The 18,901-nt window shown below is 45.4% G+C and overlaps 1 protein-coding gene across 1 annotated transcript in view; it reads right to left on the minus strand.

The window, feature by feature from the left end:
* ccpg1 (cell cycle progression 1) overlaps positions 1–18,901 on the minus strand; it is a 72,018-nt gene that overhangs the window by 14,755 nt on the left and 38,362 nt on the right. The window contains exons 8-9 of the mRNA XM_063065706.1: positions 16,501–16,622; positions 6,211–6,327 (exon numbers count right to left, since the gene is read on the minus strand). Coding sequence (XP_062921776.1) covers positions 6,211–6,327; positions 16,501–16,622 — 239 coding nt within the window. The remainder of the gene's footprint in view (positions 1–6,210; positions 6,328–16,500; positions 16,623–18,901) is intronic.

An 18,901-nucleotide genomic window follows, 5' to 3' on the forward strand; every position in this document is an offset into this window, starting at 1 on the left:
GAGTTTAGGGAGTTAGGTGCCAAGTTAAAGGACAAGACCTCCAGGATAGCAATCTCAGGATTGCTACCAGTGCCAGGTGCAGGGGGGGTTTAGAAATAGCAAGATAGCGCAGATCAACACATGGCTGAATACATGGTGCAGGAAGGAGGGCTTTGGATTTATAGATAATTGGGCAGTTTTCCAGGGAAGGTGGGACCTCTTCCGGCGGGATGGTTTACATCTGAACTGGAGGGGGACAAATATTCTTGCAGGTAGGTTTGCTAGAGAGGCACCAGTGGATTTAAACTAGATACAAGGGGAGAGGGGAACCAGAGTGTAGGAACAGATGTAGAGGAGAAGGAAGAAAAAGGAGATAGTAAAGTTGATGGTACCGTTAGTGATAAAACAGAGAGTAAGAGGTGGAAAATTTCTTAAATGCATTTATTTTAATGCTAGGAGCATTGTAAGAAAGGTAGATGAGCTTAGAGCATGGATTGATACCTCAAAGTATGATGTTGTAGCTATTAGTGAAACATGGTTGCAGGAGGGATGTGATTGGCAACTAAATATTCCTGGATTTTGTTGCTTCAGGTGTGATAGAATTGGAGGGACAAGAGGGGGAGGTGTTGCATTGCTTGTCAGAGAAAATACTACGGCGGTGCTTTGGCAGGATAGATTAGAGGGCTCGTCTAGGGAGGATATTTGGCTGGATGGTTTGGAGTTTGTAAAATCCAAAGGGTTTCTACAGTTATATTAATAACAAAAGGATAGTGAGGGATAAAATTGGTCCCTTAGAGAATCAGAGTGGACAATTATGTGTGGATCCAAAAGAGATGGGGGAGATTTTGAACAATTTCTTTTCTTCGGTATTCACTAAAGAGAAGGATATTGAATTGTGTACAGTAAGGGAAACAAGTCGGGAAGTTATGGAAACTATGATGATTAAAGAAGAGGAAGTACTGGCGCTTTTAAGGAATATAAAAGTGGATAAGTCTCCGGGTCCTGACAGGATATTCCCTAGACCCTTGAGGGAGGTTAGTGTCGAAATAGCGGGGGCTCTGACAGACATATTTCAAATGTCATTAGAAACAGGGATGGAGCCAGAGGATTGGTGTATTGCTCATGTTGTTCCATTGTTTTAAAAGGGTTCCAAGAGTAAACCTAGCAATTATCGGCCGGTAAGTTTGACATCGGTGGTGGGTAAATTAATGGAAAGTATTCTTAGAGGTGTTATACTTTATACTTTATTGTCGCCAAACAATTGGTACTAGAACATACAATCATCACAGTGATACTTGATTCTGCACTTCACACTCCCTGGATTACAAATATTAAATATTAAAAATAGTTAAAATTAGTAAATATTAAAAATTTAAATTATAAATCATAAATAAAAAATAGAAAAATGGGAAGTAAGGTAGTGCAAAAAAACCAAGAGGCAGGTCCGGATATTTGGAGGGTACGGCCCAGATCCGGGTCAGGATCCGTTCAGCAGTCTTATCACAGTTGGAAAGAAGCTGCTGCCAAATCTGGCCGTACGAGTCCTCAAGCTCTGGAACCTTCTCCCGGAGGGAAGAGGGACAAAAAGTCTGTTGGCTGGGTGGGTCGTGTCCTTGATTATCCTGGCAGCACTGCTCCGACAGCGTGTGGTGTAAAGTGAGTCCACGGACGGAAGATTGGTTTGTGTGATGTGCTGCGCCGTGTTCACGATCTTCTGCAGCTTCTTTTGGTCTTGGACAGGACAACTTCCATACCAGGTTGTGATGCACCCTAGAAGAATGCTTTCTACGGTGCATCTATAAAAATTAGTGAGGGTTTTAGGTGACAGGCCAAATTTCTTTAGCTTTCTCAGGAAGTAAAGGCGCTGGTGGGCCTTCTTGGCACTGAACTCTGCTTGGTTGGACCAAGTCAGGTCATTTGTGATATTGACCCCAAGGAACTTAAAGCTTTTGACCTGTTCCACACTGATGTAAATTGGGTCGTGTGATCCGCTACTCCTTCTGAAGTCAACAACCAATTCCTTCGTCTTGCTGACGTTGAGGGATAGGTTATTGTCTTTGCACCATGCCACCAGGTTCTTAATTTCCTCTCTGTACTCAAACTCATCATTACCCGAGATACGGTCTACAAATGTTGTGTCATCAGCAAACTTATATATTGAGTTTGATGGAAACTTAGCTACACAATCATGGGCGTACAGTGAGTACAGCAGGGGGCTGAGTACACAGCCTTGTGGGGCACCGGTGCTCAGAGTGATTGTAGAGGAGAGCTTGTCCCCTATTTTTAAAGCCTGGGTTCTGTCTGTGAGGAAGTTGAAGATCCAGCTGCAGATCTGAGTGCTAAGGCCCAAGTTCCGGAGCTTAGGAATCAGTTTATTTAGAATTATGGTATTAAAGGCAGAGCTGTAGTCAATGAAAAGGAGCCTTACGTATGCGTCTTTATTCTCCAGGTGTTTCAAAGAGGAATGTAGGGCTAGAGAGATGGCATCTGCCATTGACCTGTTGCTCCGGTAGGCGAATTGCAAAGCATCGGGGTTGACCGGTAGGCTGTGGTTGATGTGTGCCATAACCAATCTCTCAAAGCACTTCATAGCAATTGGTGTCAGAGCCACAGGTCGATAGTCATTCAGGCATGCCACCTTCTTTGGTACTGGGATTATCGTTGCCTTCTTAAAACACAAGGAGATCTTAGACTGAAGCAAGGAGCAGTTGAAGATGTCAGCAAACACTCCAGCTAGCTCACTTGCACAGGCCCGGAGAACCCGTCCCGGGACGCCATCTGGCCCCGCAGCCTTCCTTGGATTTATTAATTTACAAGGTGAATTTCCGTGGCAGATAGTAGGGATGACACTTCACCAACAGGTGTTCCAGGTCCAGGCTGCAGGAGCTTGTCAGTGCCACTGTGTCTGAGCACCACCCAGTGTTGATCAGTAGGCAGACACCACCTCCCCCCGGCTTGCCCGAAGACGCCGTGCGGTCCATCCGATGGATCGAAAATCCCTCCGGTCGGATGGCAAGGTCGGGGGTGGCAGGGGAGAGCCAGCTCTCGGTGAAACAGAATATACAGCAGCTCTGCATCTCCCTGCAATTGGTGAGTCTCCCTTTAAGATCATCCACCTTGTTCTCTGTAGCTCGCACATTAGCTAGTAGGATGGTGGGCATAGGGACCCTGAAGCCCTTCAGCTTCAATCTGACCAGCAGCCCAGCTCTTTTCCCACGCTTCCTCAGTAAGTAGTGCATCTTTCCAGGTCTCCATCGACACAGTGTGTTGTTGTCAGTTCTTTCATGTTGGTGGACGCGTCCCGCAGGAATCGATCGGCTGGTCGCATTGTCGTGCGCTCCGGGTCGGGCCAAGTGACGGGCCAGGCTCCGCTGCCACTTCCAGCTGCCAGGGGCCCGGGCTGTCGATTGGGTCGGGCCCCAAAGCCGACACTTAATCCCGGATGGCCGGGCTCCTTGCTGAAACAAGTCCTTAAACCGAGCCACGGTCGCGGAGGCCTCCGCTCTAGTCGAGCCTCGGGCTCAATTTCCAAGGTCGACGGCAGAGGCCTCACTTCCAGAGGCTGTGTATGGCCATCAACGGGACTTTACGGTGGTCGCTCCAGGAAAGTGTCTGGAGCACCTTGAGGTCTCTGCTGTCACTTCTGTGTGGTCGTCTGCTCCGGAAAGGTGCTGGTTGGAATGGGCCGTATCTCCAAGCGCTCCGGCACCGTAGCAGACCGCAGGTCTTCGGGAACGTGGTGCACCTCGTTGGTCGGGTCCAGGTGCGGTCCGGAGTTTAAGGAGCAGTTCTGGACAGTAGCTTCGGTAGGGTGTTGTTGATCTTGATCTTGCTAAATTGGAGGTTTAGAAGGGTTTCTCGGGTATAGGATAGTGGAGAGGGCAGTTTGCTTGGGAGAGCACGCACAAAGTCGCCAGTTACCGGCGCCATCTTTAACAGAACTACCTTTAACTAAGATGTTATATATAATTATCTGGATAGACAGGGTCTGATTAGGAACAGTCAACATGGATTTGTGTGTGGAAGGTCATGTTTGACAAATCTTATTGAATTTTTTGAAGAGCTTACTAGGAAAGTTGACAAGGGTAAAGCAGTGAATGTTGTCTAAATGGACTTCAGTAAGGCCTTTGACAAGGTTCCACACGGAAGGTTAGTTATGAAGGTTCAATCGTTAGGTATTAATATTGAAGTAGTAAACTGGATTCAACAGTGGCTGGATGGAAGATGCCAGAGAGTAGTGGTGGATAACTGTTTGTCAGGTTGGAGGCCGGTGACTAGTGGTGTGCCTCAAGGATCTGTACTGGGTCCAATGTTGTTTGTCATATATATTAATGATCTGGATGATGGGGTGGTAAATTGGATTAGTAAGTATGCAGATGATACCAAGATAGATAGATAGATAGATAGATATACTTTATTAATCCCGAGGGAAATTTGGTTTTGTTACAGCCGATAGGTGGCGTTGTGGATAATGAAGCAGGTTTCCAAAGCTTGCAGAGAGATTTAGGCCAGTTAGAAGAGTGGGCTGAAAGACGGCAGATGGAGTTTAATGCTGATAAGTGTGAGGTGCTACATTTTGGTAGGACTAATCAAAATAAGACATACATGGTAAATGGTAGGGCATTGAAGAATGCAGTAAAACAGAGTGATCTAGGAATAATGGTGCATAGTTCCCTGAGGGTGGAATCTCATGTGGATAGGGTGGTGAAGAAAGCTTTTGGTATGCTGGCCTTTATAAATCAGAGCATTGAGTATGAGAGTTGGGATGTAATGTTAAAATTGTACAAGGCATTGGTAAGGCCAAATTTGGAGTATTGTGTACTGTTCTTGTCACCGAATTATAGGAAAGATGTCAACAAAATAGAGAGTACAGAGAAGATTTACTGGAATGTTACCTGGATTTCAGCACCTAAATTACAGAGAAAGGTTGAACAAGTTGGGTCTTTATTCTTTGGAGTGTAGAAGGTTGAGGGGGGACTTGATAGAGGTATTTAAAATTATGAGGTGGATAGATAGAGTTGATGTAGATAGGCTTTTTCCATTGAGAGTAGGGGAGATTCAAACAAGAGGACATGAGTTGAGAGTTAGGGGGCAAAAGTTTAGGGGTAACACGAGGGGGAACTTCTTTACTCAGAGTGGTGACTGTGTGGAACGAACTTCCAGTAGAAGTGGTAGAGGCAGGTTCAATATTGTCATTTAAAGGAAAATTGTATAGGTATATGGACAGGAAAGGAATGGAGTGTTATGGGCTGAGTGCAGGTCCGTGGAACTAGGTGAGAGTAAGCGTTCGGTACGGACTAGAAGGGCCGAGATGGCCTGTTTCCCTGCTGTAATTGTTATATGGTTATATGAATTTTGGCCACAATGAGCAAAGGTATGTTTGGAGAAAAAAGGGTGCAGAATTTCATGGAAAGCACACCTCTCCAACTGTTAAGCACGGGAGTGGATCGATCAAGCTTTGGGCTTGTTTGTGATGTAGCCAGTGACACGGGGAACATTTAACTGGTAGAGGGAAGAATGAATTCAATTAAATACCAGCAAATTCTGGAAGCAGACATCACACCGTCGTAAAAAAAAGCTGAAGATGAAAAGAGGATGGCTTCTTCAACAGGATAATGATCCTAAACGCACCTCAAAGTCCACAATGGACTACTTCAAGAGGCGCAAGCTGAAGGTTTTGCCATGGCCCTCACAGTCCCTGACCTAAACATCATCGAAAATCTGTGGATAGACCTCAAAAGAGCAGTGCATGCAAGATGGCCCAAGAATCTCACAGAACTAGAAGCCTTTTGCAAGGAAGAATTGGCAAAATCCTCCAAACAAGAATTGAAAGGCTCTTAGCTGGCTAAAGAAAGTGTTTACAAGCTGTGATACTTGCCAAAAGGGGTGTTACTAAGTACTGACCATGTAGGGTGTCCAAACTTTTCCTTCTGGCCCTTTTCCTTTTTTGTTATTTTGAAACTGTAAAAAATGGAAATAAAAAAGTAATCTTGCTTAAAATATTAAAGAAATGTGTCATCTTTAACTTTATACCTTTTGGAAATCAGGTCATCTTTTACTCGCTTAGCTATTCACAGCATTGGAAATTTTGCCCAGGGGTGCCAAAACTTTTTGCACGTCACTGTATATACATACACACACTGGCTGATCCAGTACTTAAATCACGGTATTTGATAACATTTTACCTACATATGAGAAATAGCAATGAAAGAATCCAAAAGCAGCCAGTACCTGAAGCTCTGCTTGTTTTTCTCTCAGCTGTTGATTCTCCTTTCTCATATTATCTATCATTGCAAGTAGCATGTCAGGATCTTCCTTTTCGTCTTCCAAAAGCTCCTCAGTTCCAGCCTAATTTGTAACAGGATAGCTGAGTATGGGTACAATGCTAACAATGAAGTTCAGTTCCATTCCTATCACAGCATCCTCCCTGCTAGTCCCAGTTGCCGTGCTCAGCCCATAACCCTCCAAGCTCCTCCCCTCCAAGTACTTATCAAAATTCCTCTTAAATTGGACCTGCCTTAGACATTTCCCCAGGGCAGCTCATTCCAGATATTCACTGCCCTCTATGTAAAAAAGGTACCTCTCTGGTCTCTTAAAATTCTTCCCTCTTTCTTGTATTTTGCCTAAGTTTTGGACTCCCCAACCCTGCACAAAAGACTATGGTCAACTGCCTTATCCATACCCTTATGATTTTATAAACTTCTAAGGTCACCTCTTGTCCTCCTATGCTTCAAGAAATAAAGATCCTGTGTGGCCAACCTCTCCCAATAAATCAGGTCTTCTAGTCCAGACAACATCCATGTAAATCTCTTGTACCCTCTACAGCTTGACAATGTTTTTCCTATAACAGGGCAATACAATAAAATACTCCAGGTGCTGCCTCACAGTGACTTATTTAGCTGCAACGTAATCTCCCTACTCATGGAGCCAATATTCTAGATGCCTTTTTCCCTACCCTTGTCTGCTTCTGAGCCACTTTCAGTGAACTGTGCACTTGTATTCCCTGGTCTCTGTCCAAAACACTCAACAATACCCTGTCATTCACTGTATAGGTCATACCCTGGTTTGACTGTCACCTCACATTTATCCATTTCCTCAGTTCAACTCCTGAACTGATCAAAATCCCTTTACAATTCAGTGCAATCTGCTTCACCTTAAAAAGACCCATAATTTAGCATCATCAGCAAACTTGCCAATTGTGCCATGGACATTCATATCCAAATCACTTACATAACTAATAGAGGACCAACACTGACCTCTGGGCATCCCACTAGTCACAGGCCTCCAGTAGGAAAATCTACTTTCAACCTTCATCCTTGGCTTCCTATTATCAAGCCAATCTAGATCCACCTCCTTAGCTCCCCTGAATCCCATTTGATCTAACCTTCTAGATCAGCCTGCCATGCAGGCCTTACTAATGCCCATTTAGAGAACATTCACTGCCCTAATGTCACCTATACACTAAGTTAAGTCTTTAGAAAAGACAAAAGATTTGTCAGACATGACCTCCCATGTACAAAACCATCCTGACTATTTTGATCAGGCCTTGCCTATCCAAATGAGGGTAGACTTTGTCCCTCAGAAATCCCTCCAGTAACTTCCCTACTGAAGTCAGGCTCACCAGCCTGGTCTATCCTTGCCTCTCTTCTTGAGAAATGGAACAAAATTAGCTACCCTGCAGTATTCCCGTCCTCTTTCCTGAAGCCACCACCGGAAAACTTGCACCAAGGTAACTTTCTGCTTGAAATGGAAAAAAACATTTTATTCTTGTAAGATAGCTGTAGAACTCGGTAGAGTCAACCAAAGTCAACAGTATTTTGATAAACAAGAATGAAAAAGTTGTTGGTGGATTGGCATGATGAAGTTAGGAAGGGAAGTGGATCAGTAAAACAATTTAATTCGTGCAGGAGGGAGGGCTTCAGATTTATAGATAATTGGGCAGTTTTCCAGGGAAGGTGGGACCTCTTCCGGCGGGACGGTTTACATCTGAACTGGAGGGGGACAAATATTCTTGCAGGTAGGTTTGCTAGAGAGGCTCCAGTGGATTTAAACTAGATACAAGGGGGGAGGGGAACCAGAGTGTAGGAACAGATGTAGGGGAGAAGGAAGAAAAAGGAGATAGTAAAGTTGTTTGCATCGTTAGTGATAAACAGAGAGTAAGAGGTGGAAAATTTCTTAAATGCATTTATTTTAATGCTAGGAGCATTGTAAGAAAGGTAGATGAGCTTAGAGCATGGATTGATACTTCGAAGTATGATGTTGTAGCTATTAGTGAATCATGGTTGCAGGAGGGATGTGATTGGCAACTAAATATTCCTGGATTTCGTTGCTTCAGGTGTGATAGAATCAGAGGGACAAGAGGGGGAGGTTTTGCATTGCTTGTCAGAGGAGATATTACAGCGGTGCTCTGGCAAGATAGATTAGAGGGCTCATCTAGGGAGGCTATATGGGTGGAATTGAGGAATGGGAATGGTGTAGTAACACTTATAGGGGTGTATTATAGACCACCTAATAATGGGTAGTGAGAATTGGAGGACCAAATTTGTAAAGAGATATTAGATATTTGTAGTAAGCACGAGGTTGTCATTATGGGAGATTTTAATTTTCCACACATAGACTGGGAAGCCCATACTGTAAAAGAGCTGGATGGTTTGGAGTTTGTAAAATGTGTGCAGGATAGTTTTTTGCAGCAATACATAGAGGTACCAACTAGAGAAGAGGCAGTGTTGGATCTCCTGTCAGGGAATGAGATAGGGCAGGTGACGGGGGTATGTGTTGGGGAGCACTTCGGGTCCAGTGATCACAATGCCATTAGTTTCAATATAATTATGGAGAAGGATAGGTCTGCACCCAGGGTTGAGATTTTTGATTGGAGAAAAGCTAACTTTAAGGAGATGATAAAGGATTTAGAAGGAGTGGATTGGGACAAATTGTTTTATGGAAAGGATGTAATAGAGAAATGGAGGTCATTTAAAGGTGAAATTTTGAGGGTACAGAATCTTTATGTTCCTGTTAGGTTGAAAGGAAAGGTTAAAAGTTTGAGAGAGCCATGGTTTTCAAGGGATATTGGAAACTTGCTACGGAAAAAGAGAGATATCTACAATAAATATAGGCAGCATGGAGTACATGAGGTGCTCAAGGAATATAAAGAATGTAAAAAGAATCTTAAGAAAGAAATTAGAAAAGCTAAAAGAAGACACGAGGTTGCTTTGGCAAGTATGGTGAAAATAAATCCAAAGGGTTTCTACAGTTATATTAATAGCAAATGGACAGTGAAGGATAAAATTGGTCCCTTAGAGAATCAGAGTGGACAGCTATGTGTGGAGCCAAAAGAGATGGGGGAAGATGTTGAACAATTTCTTTTCTTCGGTACTCAATAAGGAGAAGGATATTGAATTGTGTAAGGTAAGGGAAACAGGTGGGGAAGTTATGGAAACTACGATGATTAAAGAAGAGGAAGTATTAGCGGTTTTAAGGAATATAAAAGTGGATAAGTCTCCGGGTCCTGACAGGATATTCCCGGACCTTGAGGGAGGTTAGTGTCGAAATAGCAGGGGCTCTGACAGAAATATTTCAAATGTCATTAGAAATAGGGATGGTGCCGGAGGATTGGTGTATTGCTCATGTTGTTCCATTGTTTTAAAAGGGGTCTAAGAGTAAACCTAGCAATTATCGGCCTGTAAGTTTGACGTCAGTGGTGGGTAAATTAATGGAAAGTATTCTTAGAGACTGTATATATAATTATCTGGATAAACAGCATCTGATTAGGAACAGTCAACATGGATTTGTGCGTGGAAGGTCATGTTTGACAAATCTTATTGAATTTTTTGAAGAGGTTGCTAGGAAAGTTGACGAGGGTAAAGTAGCGGATGTTGTCTATATGGACTTCAGTAAGGCCTTTGACAAGGTTCCACACGGAAGGTTAGTTAGGGAGGTTCAATCGTTAGGTATTAATATTGAAGTAGTAAAATGGATTCAGTAGTGGCTAGATGGGAGACGCCAGAGAGTAGTGGTGGATACGTGGCGACCCACTTTCTGACACCCACGAACCGGCTCACGAAACAGCGCGCGCAGGCAGAGGGCCGGCAGCAAAAAGGGCGGGAACGGGAAGGCTTTAAAAGCGGGCCGCGAAGTTTGAATAAACCTCTTTCATCGCAACTCCAACTCACCGACTCCGCATGGTTATTCTAGCGCTGTGTGTAGCACATCGCTACAATTGGTGACCCCGACGGCCCAAACGATATTTGGACCAGAGATGACCGACACTGCATCTGTTCACGCAGTTTCGTTAAAACTTCCAAGCTTCTGGACGCTGCGACCCCATTTATGGTTCGAACAAGCAGAAGCACAATTCCACATTCGGCAGATAACCTCGGAGTCCACTCGCTACTACTACGTGCTGAGCTCCCTCGACCAGGAGACTGCTGCACAAGTTGAGGAGTTTATACAGTCGCCCCCAGAGGACGGCAAATACACAGCATTCAAAACCCTGCTCATAAGGACTTTCGGACTTTCACGGCGCGAACGAGCACGCCGCTTAATGCACCTGGATGGTTTGGGAGACAGGCCGCCATCAGCATTAATGAACGAGATGCTGGCCCTGGCTGAAGGACACAAACCCTGCCTCATGTTTGAGCAGGCGTTCCTAGAGCAACTGCCCGAGGACATATGCCTGCTGCTGTCCGACGCAGATTTCAGCAAACCCCGGGAGGTGGCGGCCCGAGCAGATGTGCTGTGGAATGCCAGGAAAGAGAGAGGGGCATCCGTCGCACAGATCACCAAGCCGCGTGCCCAACGACAGACCAGACCGGGCCCGGCAGCAGAGCCTACAAAACCCGGCGACGGGAGTGAGAAGCCCAACGAACAATGGTGTTTCTACCACCAGCGGTGGGGCACGGAGGCCCGCCGCTGCAGACCGCCTTGCAAATTCCCGGGAAACGCCAAGGCCCAGCCGCTGCCGATCGCTACGGCGGCTGGCCATCAGGACAGCCTCCTGTACGTCTGGGACAAGCAGTCGGGACGCCGCTTTTTGGTCGACACCGGAGCGGAGATCAGCGTCTTACCTCCAACGAGTTACGACACCCGCAACAGAGAATCGGGACCCACCCTGAGGGCCGCTAATGGCAGCACAATACGAACCTACGGCACCCGCACGGTGCGGCTACAGTTCAGCTCCAGTCGGTTCACGTGGGACTTCACACTCCGCCGTGGCCCAACCACTGCTGGGGGCAGATTTTCTACGAGCCCACAGCCTGCTGGTCGACTTGCAAGGGAAGCGATTAGTCCACGCCAAGACTTTTCAAACGTTCTCCCTGGGTGAAGCACAGTTGCCAGCCCAACACCTGGACTCCATCACGCTGTCCGACGATGAATTCACCAGGGTCCTGGCGGAATTCCCATCAGTACTGACACCGCAGTTCACGGCAGCCATGCCCAGACACGGAGTACAGCACCACATCCCAACCCAGGGACCACCCCTCCATGCCCGTGCTCGAAGGCTTCCCCCGGACAAGCTCCGACTGGCGAAGGAGGAGTTCAAGAAGATGGAGGAATTAGGGATCATACGACGGTCCGACAGCCCATGGGCCTCCCCCCTTCACATGGTGCCCAAGGCAACGGGGGGCTGGAGACCATGCGGTGACTACCGCAGACTGAACGAGGCTACAACGCCAGACCGCTACCCTGTGCCGCACATTCAAGACTTCGCAGCAAACCTACACGGCGCAAGGATCTTTTCCAAGGTAGACCTCGTCCGGGGATACCATCAAATCCCTGTACATCCGGACGACATCCCCAAAACAGCACTTATCACCCCGTTCGGACTTTTCGAATTCCTCCGAATGCCGTTTGGTCTAAAGAACGCCGCACAGACTTTCCAGCGGCTAATGGACGCGGTGGGACGCGACCTGGACTTTGCATTCATCTATTTGGACGACATCCTCATAGCCAGCAGTAGTCGGCAGGAGCATCTGTCCCACCTCCGCCAGCTCTACTCTCGCCTGAGTGAATTCGGCCTTACAATCAATCCAGCCAAATGCCAGTTCGGACTCGACACCATCACAGGATTACTAAAGACGGGGCAACCCCGCTGCCCGCCAAGGTAGATGCGGTCCGCCACTTCCCCCGACCCAACACAATCAAAGGCTTGCAGGAATTCGTGGGTATGGTGAATTTCTACCACCGTTTCCTCCCCTCAGCATCCCGAACCATGCGCCCCTTGTTCACTCTAATGTCGGGTAAGGGCAAGGACATTACCTGGAACGAAGAGGCCGCAACCGCTTTCGTTAAAACCAAAGAAGCCTTGGCAAACGCCGCGATGCTAGTGCACCCCAGAACGGACGTTCCTACTGCCCTCACGGTGGACGCATCCAACACAGCAGTCGGTGGAGTGCTGGAACAACTCATCGAGGGTCGCTGGCAACCCCTGGCGTTCTTCAGCAAACACCTACCACCACCCGAACTCAAATACAGTGCTTTCGACCGGGAGCTATTGGCACTATACCTGGCAATCCGGCATTTCAGGTACTTCTTAGAAGGTAGGCCCTTCACCGCGTTCACAGACCACAAACCGCTTACCTTTGCGTTCACTAAGGTGTCCGACCCCTGGTCGTCCCGCCAGCAGCGACATCTGTCCTACATCTCCGAGTACACGACGGACATCCGGCATGTCTCGGGAAAGGACAACGTCGTGGCAGACGCACTATCCAGACCGACCATACAGGCCCTGTCCCGGGGGTGGACTATGCAGCGCTGGCAGAGGCACAGCAGGCAGACGCTGAGATCCCCAGTTACAGGACTGCAGTCTCCGGTTTGCAGCTCCAAGACCTCCCCGTAGGCCCAGGTGAGAGGACCCTACTATGTGACGTAGCTACTGGCCAACCCCGCCCCGTCGTCCCAGCAGCCTGGCGCCGGCGAGTGTTCGAATCCATTCACAACTTAGCGCACCCCTCCAAAAGGACAACTGTCCGGCTGGTCTCCAACAGGTTCGTGTGGCATGGACTTCGTAAACAGGTCAGTGAATGGGCCAAAACGTGTATGCAGTGCCAAATGGCCAAGGTGCAGCGGCACACCAAGGCTCCACCGCAGCGGTTCAAACCCACCCGCCGGAGGTTCAACCACATCCATGTGGATATCGTGGGGCCCCTGCCAGTGTCACGAGGAGCGCGGTACCTCCTAACTATGATAGACCGGTTCACCAGATGGCCAGAGGCAGTCCCGCTCAGCGACACCACCTCCGAATCCTGCGCCCGAGCACTGATCGCAACCTGGGTAGCCCGCTTCGGGGTACCGGCCCACATTACCTCCGACAGGGGCGCCCAGTTCACCTCCAGCCTGTGGTCGGCTATGGCCAGACTTTTAGGAACACAGCTACAGAACACAACTGCCTACCACCCACAGTCGAACGGACTAGTGGAGCGCTTCCACCGTCACCTGAAATCGGCTCTCATGGCCCGCCTGGAGGGGCCTAACTGGGTGGACGAACTTCCCTGGGTCCTCCTCGGAATCCGCACGGCGCCCAAAGAGGATCTACACACCTCGTCGGCCGAGTTGGTGTACGGCGCACCCCTGGTCGTCCCAGGAGAGTTCATACCAGCCCCAAGGGGGCAAGAGGAAGAACCCACAGCAGTCCTGGACAGACTACGGGAGAGGCTTGGTAACCTGGCCCCCATACCCACTTCACAGCACGGACAGAGCCCGACCTGCGTACCCAAAGACCTGCAGAACTGTAAGTTTCTTTTTGTACGATGGGGCGGACACCGGGCACCGCTACAGCGGCCCTACGAGGGGCCGTTTAAGGTGATCAGCAACAACGGGTCCACGTTCGTGCTGGACATTGGGGGGAGGGAGGAGGTTTTCACGGTGGACCGACTCAAACCAGCCCATGTGGACTTGGCGCAACCGGCCCAGGCTCAGGCACCGTGGCGCAGGGGCAGACCTCCCAAACAGAGGCCGATCCAGACTGTGGACATTGGGGGAGGTATCGCCGGTTCTGGGGGGGGGGGGGTTATGTGGCGACCCACTTTCTGACACCCACGAACCGGCTCACGAAACAGCGCGCGCAGGCAGAGGGCCGGCAGCAAAAAGGGCGGGAACTGGAAGGCTTTAAAAGTGGGCTGCAAAGTTTGCATAAACCTCTTTCATCGCAACTCCAACTCACCGACTCCGCGTGGTTATTCTAGCGCTGTGTGTAGCACATCACTACAGATAACTGTATGTCAGGTTGGAGGCCAATGACTAGTGGTGGGCCTCAGCGATCTGTATTGGGTCCAATGTTATTTGTCATATACATTAATGATCTGGATGATGGGGTGGTAAATTGGATTAGTAAGTATGCAGATGATACTAAGATAGGTGGCGTTGTGGATAATGAAGTAGGCTTTCAAAGCTTGCAGAGAGATTTAGGGCAGTTAGAAGAGTGGGCTGAAAGATGGCAAATGGGAGTTTAATGCGTGAGGTGCTACATTTTGGTAGGACTATTCAAAATAGGACATACATGGTAAATGGTAGGGCACTGAAGAATACAGTAGAACAGAGGGATCTAGGAATAATGGTGCATAGATCTGAGTATAGGAGTGGGGATGTAATGTTAAAATTGTACAAAGCATTGGTAAGGCCAAATTTGGAGTATTGTGTACTGTTCTGGTCACCGAATTATAGGAAAGATGTCAACAAAATAGAGAGACTACAGAGAAGATTTACTAGAATATTACCTGGATTTAAGCACCTAAGTTACAGAGAAAGGTTGAACAAGTTGGGTCTTTATTCTTTGGAGCGTAGAAGGCTGAGGGGGAACTTGATAGAGGTATTTAAAATTATGAGGGGGATAGATAGAGTTGACGTGGATAGGCTTTTTCCATTGAGAGTAGGGGAGATTCAAACAAAAGGACATGAGTTGAAAGTTAAAGGGCAAAAGTTTAGGGGTAACATGAGGGGGAACTTCTTTACTCAGAGAGTGGTAGCTGTGTGGAACGAGCTTCCAGTAGAAGTGGTAGAGGCAGGCTCGATATTGTCAATTAAAGTAAAATTGAATAACTATATGGACAGGAAAGGAATGGAGGGTTATGGGTTGAGTGCAGGTCGGTAGGAGGTGAGAGTAAGCATTCGGCATGGACTAGAAGGGCCGAGATGGCCTGTTTCCATGCTGTAATTGTTATATGGTTATATATGGTTATATGCACAGGGAATGAAAATAATGAAAAGAATGCATAACCTGCCCAAAGGCAAAAATGTTTCTGAATCCTGATAATTTAAAAGCTAAAGTTTCTCTAGGTGGACTGCTTATCAATTACACCTCAATAAATTCAGACATTCTGAAAGTTATAAAGATTCAAAGTACATTACATTGATGATGGAAGTGTGTATACAGAATACAACCGAGATACATCCTCCTGCAAGCTGCCACAATACAAAGAAACAGCATAGAGCCATTCAACAAAAACATCAAACACCCAACGTGCAAAAAAAAACTAACTGGAGAAATGGCAAAAAGCCAGCCAACAACACATAGAATATCAACATTCAACCAGGAATATTCATTTTGCATTGCTAGTTTACTGCAGGCCACAGTCAGTCTTCGCCAAATCACCCCCAAGCCTCAATGATCAAACCATTCAAAAACAACAAGAAAGGAGTAATCATAATCCAGAAACACATGCAACGTGAATTTCAAAGTCCCCCAAAATGAGTCCACAGCCAACAGCCTCGCTGAATAATTGCCTACAACATGGAACCCAAGACTCTTGGACTTTCCTCCAACAGCAGCTAGCAAGAGGGAGAGGAAGACAAGTTGCACCAGATCACTCAATCAGCACAAAAATACACAATCAAAATTAAAATGTTGGGTAGTCAGAGGCTTTTTCTCAGGGCTGAAATGGTTGCCACAAGAGGACACAGGTTTAAGGTGCTGGGGAGTAGGTACAGAGGAGACGTCAGGGGCAAGTTTTTTTTATACACACAGAGTGCATGGAATGGGCTGCCGGCAACGGTGGTGGAGGCAAATACGACAGGGTCTTTTCAGAGACTTTTGGATAGAAAAATAGAGGGCTACGGGTAAGCCTAGTAATTTCTAAGGTAGGGACATGTTCGGCACAACTGTGGGCCGAATGGCCTGTACTGTGCTGTAGGTTTTCTATGTTTTTATGTTTCTAAAATGTAAATCACAGATTCCAATTGCACACAGCTTAGTAGAATCATGTTTGAAAATAGTAGTAAGTCGGTTTGTGAACTGTCTGCAGGATATCACCATTGGTCGTGCTGTTCACTGGTGCCATCGTTACAGAGAAAACCATAATAAGTATTCACTTTATAGTTTCACTGAGACTTGGTATCAGAAGTTGCACAATATCAGTACACTAAGTATCTGTATTCAGTATTTTTAACCTACTGAGTATTCCAGTAAAACAGCATGTATTACAATTTTATTGAGATTTTAACTATACTGAAGATTTCATTTTAGCTAAGATCACACAGAAAGGAGTCTGATGGCTGTGCTTCATATACTGATATTTACTTACTACTCACCTTATTGTCTGCATTTGCCTCTTGATCCTTTTGACACTGAAAGAGATCATCCTTTACATCATTCAATTCATCCTCATGGATTTTTTTTACCATCTTCTGCTGTTCTTGTATTTGAGTTGTTCCTGCAATTAGCCAAAACAAAACATACCCATCACACTATCAAAAATAGACCTTTGGCTATTGCCTTTACAACGCCTTACTGAATGGTTACGAGATAAATATGAAAAATATATCATTCACATGCATCACATGCAAACAATGAAATGATTTCTGAACTGCAGCGATGCATCTCAAACATATAAATAAATGTTGCTAACATTTCCTTTATGTAAAAATAATAGTTGGTATCTCATTAGCTAAACCTTGCCCAGTCATCACAACTTCATATTTCAAAAAACATTCATCTTTATTCCCTTCAGATTCAAATAAATAAATATTTGGAAACTGAAATTTGCACATTGCCAAATAATTATTTCCATGAACTGTTCACTAGAGATTTTACAGTAACAAAGGGATTTCTTTCCAACTTTTGACTTTTTCCAGATCATAACAGCTGTGTAAATTAATCACAATAAAAAACACAACAGGCAGATATTGAACTACAAACACAAAGTTGCACAGATCTATAGAGTAGATGAAAAGTTAATTATCTCTCTCCACAGATGTGGCCTAATTTTAAAATCAATATTCCCAACATTTTCTGTTTTGCTATGAATTGCCACATTTTGCATACAACAAAATTACATTTGAGACTACTCGCTCTTTTATTTTAAAAGTTGGCTACAACACTATATATGTACAGTACATAATGTCTTAACCTGCACAGTTCAAATCCATCCAGCACAAGCTTCCCTATTCTATAATTGAAATTTTAACCTGAACCAATGATTTTTCCCCATACAAAGATTTTGTTTTTTTTTAATCCTAATCTTTAAATATTCATTGCAGTTGATGTTTTAAAAAAGATATACTTTACACAATTTCTCCCATGTAAATGATGCATTCCCTTGAACTATCAACCTGAATTTAGGTTCTGCTACCTCAATCCAGGCAGTCACCAACTAGACTTATTTTACTCACTTTTATATGTGATAATTAGCGAGGAGCAAACCTCTCATCCCTGCTCTTAAATCTTTGAGCATTAATTCTTTGCACTGTTGTTATATTATACTTCTGATTATTAATGCAGCCAGTTATGCCTTTAAGTACTGTTTTATTGAAAGAGGTTCACATTCAAAGATTTGAAAATAAGTCAGTTAGTTTCAGAAGTAATTTACACTAAGAAGCAATGTGAACATAGCATTGTAAAACGCAATTAGAATCTTTGTACATAACCTCCATTTTCCTTTAAATCACTTGACATTTTCAAATAAATTGGCCTGACATGCAGAATTACTAATGAGCAATTGATTTTATAATGTGTACGTGTAGTTCCTCAGTTCCATTTAATTACTGATGTTATGTTTCCCTCAGATTTGTCACTCACTTTGGCATGTAGAGGAAGAGAGCTTCAGGGGACATGCACAATGGTTAATCCCTGGTGCGCACTGAGTAGTGGCAGAGCATTTCTAAAGTGATGTAGGGATTTCAGTGCATTTAATGGCACCCAGGTTAGCTTCATTAATTTGACTTTTACATGGTTAAAAGCAGGACTCATTTGAAACTCAAAATAGCATCCTGAAATTCGAAACTGATTTTTTTTTTAAAAAGATGGCACATCAACTGCAACAGTGAAATATTAAACCCACAAGCAAATTTAAACAAATAATTCATGAATTCAAATTAAATTCTAGCAATTCAGGATCAAAACACTGAGGGTCAGTTATCTTGATTGTCTAAACCAACAAAAATAGCTTGGATAAAGCACAAACTGTAGAGAGCAGGAGTTCAGAGGTTGGATTCCAGTGGGAGGGTCAGATTTGGAAAAGATATCAAGGTACCAAGGAGCTGACAACAATTATTGGAAGGTAGATGATGTAATGGCATCAGCACTGGACTTTTGAGATGGATGGTTCCAAGTTCGAATCTGGCCAGGTCCCAACCTGGGCATCAGCAGTATCTACACGGACGAAAGGCCTGGCAATCTTGCCACAAAAACCCCATGGACAACTAGAGTCGCCATGAGTCGATAACGACTTGACGGCACTGAACAACAACAGGAAAAAAAAAGAGGAGGAAATGTGAAGTTGTAAATTACACTCAGACCCCATTTAACACGGAGGATGTGTCCCTCAGAGGTGGAGCACTATGTAAATCAGCCCTATGCACGGTCATTATAACATTACATAAATGGGCACACTATGAGCAGTCATTATAACATTACGTAAATGGACATGTGTGCCTGATTTAAAAAAAAATCAAACCCAAAATATGATATATTATTTTATATATCAATAATACG

Source organism: Mobula hypostoma, chromosome 13, assembly GCF_963921235.1.
Source record: "Mobula hypostoma chromosome 13, sMobHyp1.1, whole genome shotgun sequence".
NCBI classification, from domain to species: domain Eukaryota; kingdom Metazoa; phylum Chordata; class Chondrichthyes; order Myliobatiformes; family Myliobatidae; genus Mobula; species Mobula hypostoma.